The sequence below is a fragment of the Brienomyrus brachyistius genome, chromosome 6, assembly GCF_023856365.1.
Source record: "Brienomyrus brachyistius isolate T26 chromosome 6, BBRACH_0.4, whole genome shotgun sequence".
Classification (NCBI taxonomy): Eukaryota; Metazoa; Chordata; class Actinopteri; order Osteoglossiformes; family Mormyridae; genus Brienomyrus; species Brienomyrus brachyistius.
In genome coordinates this window covers 26,026,523-26,040,129 of record NC_064538.1, presented here as the reverse complement: position 1 = coordinate 26,040,129, position 13,607 = coordinate 26,026,523, and the positions used below count along the sequence as shown (strand labels likewise).

General features: G+C 38.7%; 1 protein-coding gene across 1 annotated transcript; it reads left to right on the top strand.

The window, feature by feature from the left end:
• Positions 1–342: 342 nt before the first annotated feature.
• On the top strand, positions 343–9,568 carry LOC125745440 (probable G-protein coupled receptor). The gene is made up of 2 exons (XM_049018342.1): positions 343–812; positions 5,733–9,568. The coding sequence occupies exon 2, from the start codon at positions 5,822–5,824 to the stop codon at positions 7,097–7,099; it is 1,278 nt and encodes a 425-aa protein (XP_048874299.1). The 5' UTR covers positions 343–812; positions 5,733–5,821; the 3' UTR covers positions 7,100–9,568.
• The last annotated feature ends 4,039 nt before the right edge of the window (positions 9,569–13,607 follow it).

The window sequence follows — 13,607 nt, the reverse complement described above, 5'->3', positions numbered from 1 at the left end:
TACAATGTACTAAAACACAGAGATTCGTTCCCCTTAAATAAGATACAGTATAATAGTTAATGAAATATGGTTACTCAAAAGCAAAAATATAATCTCATACCAAATTTTGCACATATGGTGGACTGGCTAAATGTCTGTGTTTGGTAGGATGATAGGACCCAGCAGACCCTCCTGTACATTGTCAAAGTGCATGAGTGTATTTGCAGAGAAAAGCAAAGGAAGGGCTCTCATGTGTGACACTCATTTGCTATGTAGTGAGAGAGAAAGAGAGTAAGAGAGAGAGAGAGAGAGAGAGAGAGAGGGGGAAAGGGCACAAGGTTGTCAAAGCCTCATGTGCTTCTGCTACTGGTGACTGACACCGCTGCCACTCTGACCTGACTCAGAAAGGTGATCTGTGTCCATAAACAGGGCCTGGGCACACAGAAGGCTGGTATCCCAGGGCAGCAAGGAGATTCCTTCTATCTGTTTAGGGAGAGATCTGGCTGGAGAACATGCACACAAACTTGCCTCTCCATGACGTGTGGACTGTGGAAAGGGTTTATCTGCTTGCACTGTGTCTCATGGGGAGTGTGACGATGGGAAGGGCAGGGAGGGGGGTTGAAGAGCTTGTCTGTCAAACTTACGTGTAGCTCATTGTAATGTAGTGCCTTGGGCAATTACGTCAAGGAGTTTCATTTTCATTGACGAAAAAGAAACTTTCTCACACACTTTCCTTGTCAGTTCCATTAATTTAACATTACATGTGTCCTTTAGTAGTGAAACTGGACAAATCAAAGAGCTCAGCTCTGGATTCCAAGTGCCCTGCATTTCAGGTAAGATTTTTCTTTGGTTTTTGTTTTAAACAACTGATTGTTAATTCAAGTAGATTACAATGTTTTCATATTTAAGAATATTAATGTGAACTAAATGAACCAAAAATGCATGAATGTCAAGTTTGTAAACACAAATAGATTAGATAACCTGTTTAAAAAATAAATTCAACTGACATATGCTGTCTGAGCCTTTGCTTTGAAAGGCAGAGATTTGCCAGGTCAGATGGTGTAATGATTTACAGTACAAATATTAAAGGTAAATATTTACAGTATTGACAGTTCTCACTAAGCAAAACACTCTAGTACTAGCACACATGACAATAAAATTTAATTTGCTCATGGATTGACAAATGATAAAATATGTAATATTATATAAACAATATAAATAAAAATATTATATAAATTATATATTTAATGTTCACTGCCATATGGATCATGTGATCAGATTATGACACAGACATGGCAAAACAGGCAAATAAGCTTTACTGACCTGGCAAAACATTTTATCCTTATTTTGATCTCCTTTATGGAAACAAACGGCAAAGCATTTACATATTATTGTCTTAGATAACATAACAGCATGTTAACAACATCATTAATTAAACACTACTTGTGTATATTTACTTGCATATTGCAATAAGAAAAATGCAGAATCCACAATTAAATTCTGATGTCTTGAATTACACTGTCAGAAAAAAAGTATGACTTTGTATATTTGAGGGTACAATTACTTGTAACTTGGGCTGCACCTTCAAGGGTCTGCCAATTGTACCAGAGCTGCAGATAAATGTACCTTTTCAAGTACAGAAATGGACTCTGAGGAACAATTTTGTTCCATTTGGGGAACCTTAATGGTGTTTGTACCTTGGGGAACAAAACTGTACCAGGGCTGTACAGTATATTTTTTCTGACAGTGTAGTTGAAGTCATAAGACAATAATAGATATAATCTGCAAATTGCATCCCAAGGTACTTTTCTGTGAGCACAGATGAATGTTATTGGACATGGTCAGCTACAAGCTATCTTTAATTTTTTGCCATCCTCTGTATTCAAAAGAAAATAGTTTAGAATAGCTTCTTGATGTTTTCCTTTGATTTGTTTCATACATGAATATTTTTCTCTCATCTGGAAGGCAGAAGTAATATGAGATTTGAAAAGTAGCTGTTTTAACTGAAGTTGAATTGCCAATTCTTTTGAAATACTTTTCGCTTCTTCATCTCTTCATCTTCTGTGCTTTTATCAGGTTTTATATATTTAAGAAACCAAGATGTAAGAAGGTCTATTTGAAGTTTTAATGTTAAGAATGGTTAAATGGTATTCTGTAATGATACTGAAATGCTATGCCAGGTGTAACCGGTCAGTCCCTGCCTGTACTCTGCGTTGTGTTAAGGGTTTTATCAGGTGTGTGTGGGGTGCAGGAGGAAGGGATATTACAGACGCCATCGTCGTTCCCGAATTTTTTTATTGAACCTGTTGGGAACAATAAGGAATGGGGTAAACTTCGTATGCTCTGGCCCTCTCGCTCTCTCTGCACAAAGTAAAACAATGTACATACTTATGTATAGATATGTTTTATATCCCCTACTTATGATGAATAATGAATCAAACATAATATATAATATATGGGGCATAATTATACAATTGATTTACTAACTCGGGGGACCCTGCCACTAGATCCTCACCTCTTCCCGCGTGTGCAGTACACCAAAGGGAAGAGGAAATGAGGTCAGGACCCTTATAAAGGGGAAAAGACAGAGGGAGGGGCGATGCAGGACAAGAGCATCATGGGAGGTTTAAAGGATATTGTACCCATCAGGTTAAACAGAACAAGGAAAACAGAATCTTGTATAATTATACATTAAAAGTAAAATAACAACCTGTTACACAGGCAGCATAGGGCACCCCCAGACAGGATTACAGCCCATCACTGGGCACATACATGCAGACACTCACACATTGCGAGTAATTTCAAGACACAAATCAGCCACCTGCATGTCTTTGAACTGCACATGAAAACCAATAGCATTCAAATGGAACACATGTAACACAGAGAGCACGGCATACCTCATATGAAGAGCAGAGGTGGGGTTTCAACCCAGAACCCGGGAATCAAGACGCAACAGTGCTTAACAACTGATGATATTTGATAACAAAATAATATGAATACACTGTTACATTCCATCCAGAATAGTGTTTACAATCTCAGACCATTTTTTTCCCCATGTGTGACCTTCGAATTTTTTTTTTTTCATCTGTTAAGTACATGTGTCAGTTTTAAGGATATGGCAGCTCACTGAATGTGAATAAGAATCAAAGCAAAGGAAATGAGGGCAATATTGTGCTTTTTCCTCTGGCATTCGTCCAGGGTAGTTCAGTTTTATTAACAAACAGTAAATGTCAAGAGCTATCCTCTCACAGAGTGATATTTGGGGGGGAAACACAAATATCATTCGGAACATTGACAGAGAAATTCAGAGAAACACAGTTCTGGGAAACTTCAGCGAGTCCTGTCACAGGACCAAAGCTCTTCAGTATTTATTGTTTTTTTGTCTTTCCCTTATCTTCAGTACACATAAGAAATGATTGGACAGGGGAGGGGTGTAGGGTGATATAATGGTTAGCATGTGGTTCGTCATGGTGTGTAGGTCTGTCCGCTTTCTCCGCTCAGTACACTATCCCTGCATCTTCAAAGTGATGATATTACATCTTGTCCTTCTAGTAACACTCCATACCGCAAGACATAATCCATTGTAACTACAATTTTTAACTTCAAATTGCCTGTTTAAATCCATCCATCCATCCATTTTCCAAACCGCTTATCCTACTGGGTCGCGGGGGCTCCGGAGCCTATCCCAGAAGCAATGGGCATGAGGCAGGGAACAACCCAGGATGGGGGGGCAGCCCATCCCTGTTTAAATTAAGATATTAATTCATTGATCTACACTGACATATATTTTAACGATAGAATGGTTTTAGAGGTGCATAAAGTTTAAATTATCATTAATTTGTTTTTTAAACCCTGTTATTATGCCTTTTCATTCAACTCACATGAAAATCAAGAAGTACTTTCTGATGAGTTCTAACACTAGTACTGTAAACTGTAGATTCTGTATGGCTACCATTGTATTTATCTTTGTCATTACTTAATATTCACATAACCTCATAATAATAATAATGATAATAATAATAAATGAAGTCATAAGTTTTTGTTTTAGATATAATAATACACCTGTATAATTAGTATAAAAATTTCTACTTTGCTAAACTAATTTTACATATAAATGCCCCTGCTTGGATGTCTTCAATGGTGTTTTTATTCATTGGTTCGACTCAAATCAAAGACTAAATCAATGAGTAACTCTCCGCAGCTGTGCTAAAATAAGAGAATTCAAATGGACTTGAAATAGATGGTGGGACACTCACTCTTGAATTATGGCTATTGATCCTACTCTTTTGTAGATAAACATCTCTGTAAACACACAGTGGTCTGAAAAGCTGCCAAAGCTTTATGGAAATATACTACTTTTGGAATTCCAAACACCTATTTATGTTTTCATTGCTATTAGTAACTAAAATGAATGTCTTTATATATTATGTGTTTTCTACCATACTGTCTAAGACACAGGTGTCAAACTGCAGTCCTGGAGGGCTGGAGCCCTGCACATTTTCTGGTTTCCCCTCTTTTTACAATCCTGATTCAATTCCTTGTGCTAATTACTACACTACCAATCATTTGTAGTGGAACAAGGAAAGAACTAAGCAATACAGGGCTCCGACCCCCCAGGACTGGAGTTTGACACCCCTGGGCTAAGCACTGCTAAAACAGTTAGTGAGGCACTATTGATGTATAGGATCCAGAGATATATCTACGTTTTGAGATACTGTAGGAATCTTGCTCCTAAGTTGCAAAGAACTAAAAGCAGATTTATTAGGCAGAGTACAATTTTGGTCAACAATGTGAGGTACAGTGATCTATTAGAACATTAAATATACAGTGAAAACTGCTTATAGTGATCCTGTCTGTCAGTATCAAATTGATCACTAGAAGCGGATGATCATTATAACCGACTTTTTTTTCTTCTTTAGGCAGATTTCCATCTAATTGACATTTGTAGATTTATTACATGAATACAAGGCAATAGAGCGGACAGCGCCAGTATTTTATTAATTTTATTAACTCTTTCAAAATACAGTATAGCTGTTTAAAAGCATTCCAAAATTAGTAATGTAAAAATGAAGTCAACGAACTGTATAATTCAAATACACTATAATACAGTGCTGTATATAAAATACACCTGTTAGTGCTGCATCTCTTTGGTAGCTTTGATGAGTCTGTATTTTTCATTGAGCGAAAATGACTTTCTTTTTCCTGTCCTCCTTGTGCACGCAGCAGGTAGCTAGCCAGAAGCAGACAGGTTACGACAAGGCAAAGTAGGGCTATCGAAGTAAAGAAAAATAATACTGTAGTGTTGTCATGTATAAAAACCCCAAAATGAACATTGCATGACGTCATCACTATAGGTGGTTTCCACTGCATTGGCCTTTCTCTAAATGAATTGCAGCTTTGTTAGAATGCAGCCACTTATTGAGATATGTTGGATAGTAAAATTAGACCAGTAAGACTTATCCATCCATTTTCCAAACCGCTTATCCTATTGGGTTGCGGGGGGTCCGGAGCCTATCCCGGAAACAATGGGCACAAGGCAGGGAACAACCCAGGATGGGGGGGCAGCCCATCGCAGGGCACACTCACACACCATTCACTCACGCATGCACTCCTATGGGCAATTTAGCGACTCCAATTAGCCTCAGCATGTTTTTGGACTGCGGGGGGAAACCGGAGTACCCGGAGGAAACCCCACAACGACAGTAAGACTTATGTTATTAAAAAAATATTTTGACAATTTGTTTTGTTAACAGGTGAATCCCTAAGAGAGAAAGAGAGAAAGTCATGAATTTCAACAAAAAAGAAAGCCGAAGAATGAAATAGCATATTCTGGACTTACAACATGGAAGAATCAGGTCTGATGTTGGATCCGACAACAAACTACTCATTATGGAATTACACAGGACTCTGGAAATCCATTCACACAACGCCCAGCATGCACCTTCCAAGAGGACAGATTGTCCTAAAAGACCTAATAGGAATTCTCTTAATGGTGAGCTTGAACATTGTAGCTCTCCTCGCCAACACTGCTGTGATAGTAGTCATCATCAAGGTTCCACACCTGAGGAAATTTGCTTTTGTTGGCCACCTGTGTATCGTGGACCTGCTCAGTGCCGTGCTGTTGATGCCGCTGGGAATTGTGCGCAGTTCACCCTTCTTCAGCTTTGTGGATTTCACCAGGCAGGAGTGCCAGGTGAACATTTGCATGAATGTGTTCCTCATCTGTGCCTCCATCCTCACTATCACCACCATCAGTATTGAGAGATACTATTACATTGTCCACCCAATGAGGTATGAAGTAAAAATGACACTGGGTCTAGCTGTCACTGTTATAATCTTCATATGGGTGATGTCTGTCATACTGGCTCTCACAGCCCTCTTTGGTTGGCCAGTACACGGGTTCCAGGGTTACATAAGTGCAGCCCACTGCTTCTTGTACTGGAGCCAGAGCAGTTACAGGAAGATGTATGCCATCATCTTCAGCTTGGTGTGCTTCTGCCTCCCAGCTGTGGTGATCTTCACTGTTTACTGTAATGTGTATAAGGTGGCTCGAGTGGCAGCTTGTCAACGCAGCTCCCTGCCCACCTGGGTAGTCAATCCGAAGCATCGCTCAGACTCCATCAACAGCCAGACAACTATCATCACCACACGAAACATTCCCCGCAGATTGACCCGGGAAAGGATCTTTGGGGGTAGCAAAGCAGCCATTACCCTCATCATCATCGTGGGCCAGTTTCTACTTTGTTGGTTGCCTTACTTCTCCTTGCACTTGCATCTGTCTCTCAGCGCACCGGTCTTGAGGTTCGGAGAGCTGGGGGTGATAATCACCTGGTTGGCCTACTCCTCCTTTGCTGTCAATCCCTTCTTCTATGGACTCCTTAACCGACAGATCCGAGAGGAGCTTCTCAAGCTGTGGAGGTGCTACAGCACGCAGCCCATGGAGCATGTGGCGTCTAGCCACGAAGGCTCTGTTCAGGAAAACTTTCTGCAGTTCCTACAAAGGACTAGTTGCACTGTAGAGACTCGATCCAGCTGCATCATATCCAGTCCCCGGAACACGTTGGACCAAACCATGCCGAGCTTCAGGATACCAGGGCAGATTCCAGAGGACATCAACTAAATATCATACTGTCTTTACAGTCAGTCAGTCAGTCATGACTTTACCCTAAGCTATTTAGCTTATAAGGAGAATGTTATTGCTTTCCCCCAGGTCAAGTCAAAATGTCATAGTCACAATACATCAGTCAAATTTGTAAGTTGCAGAAAAAGCAGGAAGCAATATATATAATGAATATAATTGTATATTTGCGTACTTTGTATTTCATATGAGGCTTGCTGTGCTAAATTCCTGACCTTGGGACAAAATTACTTCAATGGGTCCCTTTAACAAGCTGAAGCAGCCAAACTAGCCTATTGGGGAATCCTAACAAAGAGGTTGCCATCAACAATATGGATCACTTAAACTTGGGTTTCCCAAACCTTTGCTGTCCGCAGACCCGTTTATGAAGTACAAGAATATCATGGACTAACAAAATTGGTTAGTGGTGGGCGGGGGGCAGCTGACAACAAAACAGGGTCGGGATTGGTGATGACAGATCAGCCAGACTTAATAAATGTGACTGTTTCTAATTTTTTTTAGATGCAGTTTTTTTTAGAATGTGACAAAAAGTATGTGGCTTAAAAATGTGTACTTTTAATTAATTTTTGGAAATTAACCAACCGCTTCCCAAATCCCCCAGCGTTCTGGAGAACACAGGTTGGGAACACCGACCTAAAATCATTCTGAAATGGTACTACGACAGACTTAGCACGTTTTCTGGTTTATACACTTCTATCAGTTATGAAATAGTTGTTGTCTATTATGTGAGTGTATATATAATCACATCCATGAATATGTGATGGATCTGGTTTAAGAATTTAGGTTTATAAAATATATAAATATAGAAAAAATGTATTTGTTTTACATTTTGGAGTCTGAAATATTTTAAAATAAACTGAAATATGATATGATTCTGCCTCTCTGAGATTTAAACCAAATGACAAAGGGATTGTGGTATCTACATTGTGTAAGCAAAGAATCACATGGAAATTTTACTGACATTTTTCACAGCAAAAGCTGCAATTTTCTAAATCTAAATCAGCTGCAATGTTGCAGAAATAAAACTCACTCATGTTTCAGAAAGAAAAGGGAGAAAAATACTATTTAAGTTTGTATTTGCAGCCTTAACCTGAACTACATTATATTCCTTGGGGTTATGATTTGCTTATTATTTCCTGTGGAAGAATTTAGCACAAAATATAAAATATGTTATATAATAAAGTAAGGATTCTTTATGCTTAATTAACTATAACTGAATAGATGACTGAAGACTGTAACATGTCACCTCATCTGCACGGAACGAACTGAAGGCTCATATTCAATGTTTGGACAGTCGGATTAAACCCAGATAAGACCCAGGAAAGAAAATCCAATTTGCTGAAAATCGAATATTTTGAGCCAATTTGAAATGCTTTAACTAAGCGAGACTCCTTTTAATAACTAAAGCAGAAACACATGAAAATACTCATAAATAAAGCAAACATGGCATGTTAATTTTGTATCCTCATGATGTCTGCTTTAGTTGCCATGGAAACATGTGGACACAAGAAGCGTGTCTGCATAAAAACATGATGCTAATCACTTAGTTCTTTGGTTTTCGAAACAGAATTAGGAAATCTACCAGTATGACCAATGTGTGATATGCTTGGGGAAAAAAAATCACCAGTGGTCACCTGCTCATTTACATCTGAATCCAAACCTACTGGGCCAAAAACAAAATCCAAACAGGATAAAGACATTTATTGAAGGCACCATCAAAGGAAAGCACTGCTAACAAAAGAGTGCAACATATTTTAATTTTATGGTCCTGTCTGTCTGGAGCAAAACAGATACTGTATTGCGATGAATTATAGCACACAGCAAAACAAATCTATGTCAGTAAATGCAAAACATTAGACCAGCAGCCCAGCAGTGAAACCACAAAGAGCTGTGAGGCTGCATCTGCAAGAAGCACCACTTCCCCTAAATAAAGACTCAGAATTCTACAGATGCATAATACAGTAATTTCATCATATGCATAGAAACAATTTGCGCAGCAGAATTCACAGTACAGTCCACTATATCAAGAAGAACAGGCAGATGGAGTTGAAGCAAACAAACCAAATCATTCACCCTTCCCCAGATGGCCAAAGATAAGCCCCCTTTTCATAGCTAGTCATTGCTGCTACAGGTACAGTAAACAGCCTACAGTATAAGGTTAGAGGGATATTACTTTTTCACACATGGGCCTAGGAAGTTACATAGCTACCTTTACTAAACAAACACACAAGCATTCACTCAAACACAAAGAGCATCGGATAGAGCACATTTAGTATTTCAGTATTTAACAATATATAATTATGAACAACAAAAGTCAGGAATGTGGATTCAAATTTAAAGGATTAATAAATAAGACGTGCTCATCCTTCCTTTTGCCTAGAAATTATTATTATTCCAGCTGAACTTAAAAAGACCAAAAGAACTAAAAATATCGAATGTAAGATCACTGCTGCCACTAAAGGGCGTTGCTTCAATTTCTGGGCAAACTGTCTCAGAATGTATAGAGTTTCTGTTCAGTACCCATATACAGTAATGCATCTGTACAATTTGATAAAGATTTCTCAAAAAAATTTTGCTTTATCGTCTTAATGGGATCAAGTGTCAAAACACTGCACTGTTCTTGCTAGCGCTATACAGCACTGCTTCAATCTTGGGGCAATCTATCTAAAAAATTGATCAATTTCAATTTCTCACCCATATGATGCCTTGCAAAGTTCGAAAAAGAATCTATCAAATTATATTTGAGTTGTCATGCTAAAAAACAAAATGTTGACTCCCTGTGCAGCAAATTTTATTGTCATGTACATGGGAGGAGAGGGATGGTCTCCTATTTTTCTTGAAATCAAAAGTGTCAACTTTACGATTGATAATTTGATCAATAAAGTGCAGCTGGAATCTAGGGGACCCAACGAGAGTGAAAACTCGGACAGCAAAAGAAACTATAGATACGCTTCCATTACAATGATGTTCTAATTGTATTGTGTGAATGTGTTGAAATGCAATATACAGCAAAAACACTTATGTAAAGCTACATTGAAACACAACCTATTCATTAAAGCAAAAGGCAAATTAATAAAAATCTGCTTGATACGTGACCATGAATATGCAAATGGGGACTGAATGACCACGAGCCTTAGTTTTTGTCTGTTAAAAAAAGTACTGGAAAATGAATTCGGAACAGGAGACATATTATGCATTTGTATACATTATTCTAGATACACAGAATATATGGGCACAGAGATGTTATGTTTAGATGACCATAACGCCTAATTTCCACCAGAGAATTAATTGAAGCCTTGTTCACAAGAATAAGAGTAAGCTGCTCCCAGGATGTAGGGCTGGAGGTAGAAATTACTAGCTATTGCTTAGTATTCATAGCCATATCACAAACACCAAGTCTTCTTGTTTAATTGGGGGCTTGTAGTCTGTCTTTTCCTGGATATAATCTTTGCAATTATTAGCATTCTAAACTATATTTTGGTTTTCGTGAGATTCAGAAAATTTTATTTTGTACCTTCAATAAAATCATTTCACAAATACAATGCCACGATACTCTGAATAATTCTCATTGTACTGAACTACTAAAACTGATCAGTACAGAGATTACATGTGTGAGAATGGAAATGACAGTCTTCCAAACATGTGTGAGTGGCTTGAAAATGAATAAGCCTTTCATATGCAAATACTGCGAAGCTGTGTTACCTCCAAACCAATGCTGCTTGCCACTTCCAGCCATAATGAATATATACGCCGTATCCAAGATGAGGGCCTAATCAATGTGAAAATTAACATAATCAAGGTGCTCTGTTGCTAAGGAAATTGGCTGCATTTAATGCCAGCATGTTCTGCCTCTGGTAGTGATGATGCTAGAGACTAGTTCACAAAAGAAACTTGAATGAAAAAACCTTTGTGGGTTGTGTGTGTTCGCAGATTATTAACTATTTGTTCAGTCTGCCTGCTTTCTTGTAGATATTAGACAAAATCTTGTATCACAAAAAGTATCTGTTTTGATGGAGGCGAAATGTCTCCTTTCTCTCTTTTTGCAAATGGTTTTGCAGTACATGAAGAACCCAAATTTAGATTTGGATTGGTTTTTGGTCCACGATGAAGCTAGAAAAAACCAGCTGGGTTTCAGCACCGAGTCCAAAAGGGCGTCTCTGGGTACAGAGTTGTGTTACCCCAAGTTCATCATGATCGACATCTTTCCTGAATAAGCACGGCTGCAAGTCGTCCTTGGAATGGGAGGAAGGAGAAATAAGAAGTAACTGCAAAACAAGTGAAATGTGGGACTGGTCATTAGTTGACTAAGCTCTATGCCTTCAGCACCTGGACGAACAATGGCAAAGATGACTGGAATTGCACATGGAGGTTTTTTGATAGCTACCAGTCATTGGAGCGCAACAAAAATGTATCAGAATGTTACATTAAAATGTTGATTGCCGGAACTCTACCTTGCTGTGTCAATGTAATCTTTTTGTCTATTGTAGATTCAGTGGCTTATTATTTATAAGCATTTTATGGGATATATATGAATGAATGTAAAACAGCTGTATGCTGCATTTCCTCTCTCCTCCGCTTCTCTTCCATCCTATTACTGACAAAACATTTGGTTTGTCTATGGGGCTTGGAGGGGCAAAGCCCAAAAGAGTTACCTGAATTCACCCTCGTGGGGGTCCATCTCTTGCAGGGGGAGGGGACACTATGTGGATTGGGTAGCAGTTGAAGGCAGGAGCTTAGACAGACCGTATAGTTGCTGAAACTGGTTTTAAAAACAGGGAACAACCACTCTGCTGGGAAAGGAACCAGAACTAATGGTCAATGACACACTATTAACTTTTATTTGCTAGTTGTTCTGTGGAGCACATGTTCATTTTTGCACATTTTAAACACTTGTTTTGACAAACCAGGTAATTTGACAGTATTGGAACAATATTATGCAGAAATTACATAACTTACATAAAGAATAAATCAATGCTAACTGTCAAAATAAATGGAAGATTCAATAGAAACGTCTAAGGTTAAGTAAGTCCTGAGAAAAGGGGAATCAGATATCTATGGAAACCTTTCATGCACCTTTTCTGCACCTGTTGTTGCTCGTATTTAAGGATTGTTATCCATTTTCTCATTATCTAGCTCATGCTTGGTCATGTTTAAAATGTAGATATAATTTGCTTGGACACGGTCAACCAGTTTTTATATCAACACTGATTCTGAGAAACTGTCAAGGTCTGAGCGAAGCCTAGTGACACACATTTTAAAAATAAAAGACTGAAATTCCTTACAACACCTTTTAATTACATCAAACACATCTCCCATCACCTGATATACCACCATCACACATTGGTGGGCTGCCCATTTACTCATTAATGAGTAAATGACAATACCTTTAGACAATAGAAAGGGGGCTCCATTCTGTATTTTTGCAGAGAATAGAAATCGAAACAATAACCTCAATTTGCATATTTCAATAATGGACATAAGCTGTTCAATAAAATCAATGGTGATCCATTACCGTGCATTTTAAATACACTTGTGCTGACCTGGGGACATGCTACAATAGATGTGAAACCACCTACCAGATGTGTAACCATGGAAACATCTGGGTGGCAAGGTGTGTTAGGGGAATAGGGCATTGTAATTCTAGCGAACATCCTTTTAGGCTGACAGCGGCTGACATGGGAGCAGGTAGAAGCTGGAATTTCCTTTCAAATAAACACATGCCCATCAACCAAATAGTTCCACATTTTCGTGCTCTTACTTTTTCCGGTTCTCTTTACCTAACAATCCCCTGCTCCTTGCTTCTGGCTGCTGTATGTCTCACTCCACATACGATGCTTTGCTGTGTGGTCGTGATGAACAACAACAGCCCTCCCATCACTCTGATTTGAACATGCCCAGTGTGCACTAGTAATGAGGGAATGTAGCTGTCAGGGTTAAAAAGGTGAGCGTTACTACGAACACACTACAGTCCGGTCAGAACACAACACATCTGTCCATGCAATGTATGCGTAAGCTTATCATTGCATGTACCTCTCTATGCAATCTGCATATCAAATCGATGGTATTGCTGTGTAAGAACAGGGGGAGGGATGAAGAATTGTCCAGCATCTCAGATGCTATGTAAATTATACCTTCTGTATTTTATTATGAACTGTACTTACTCTCATCCCCACAAGACAAATGCTGCCCACCATCTGCGGCAGCAGGGAATCCATTAGCACACTTGTCAAAACTGGATACTGTTGCCAGAGGTCGACCAACCACTTACAGTTATAGGTCGTGACCATGCACTTAGGCTCACTGTTTCCTATTTTTAGATCAACAGCCGTCCCGAATGTGGTTAGCTAATGGTAATCATAAACAAAGCAGAGGATCTGGGCAATTCAAGCTACTGCATTTCCGTACGTCTATAGACAGTAATTGCCTTATTTTACTCGAAAGACAGTAGGTTATGCAGAGAATTAACACCGTTTAAATTTGTATCATTTTC

Bases quoted from the DNA above. Each gene is read 5' to 3' on its own strand.
- LOC125745440 (XM_049018342.1), top strand. From the start codon at position 5,822: ATGGAAGAATCAGGTCTGATGTTGGATCCGACAACAAACTACTCATTA.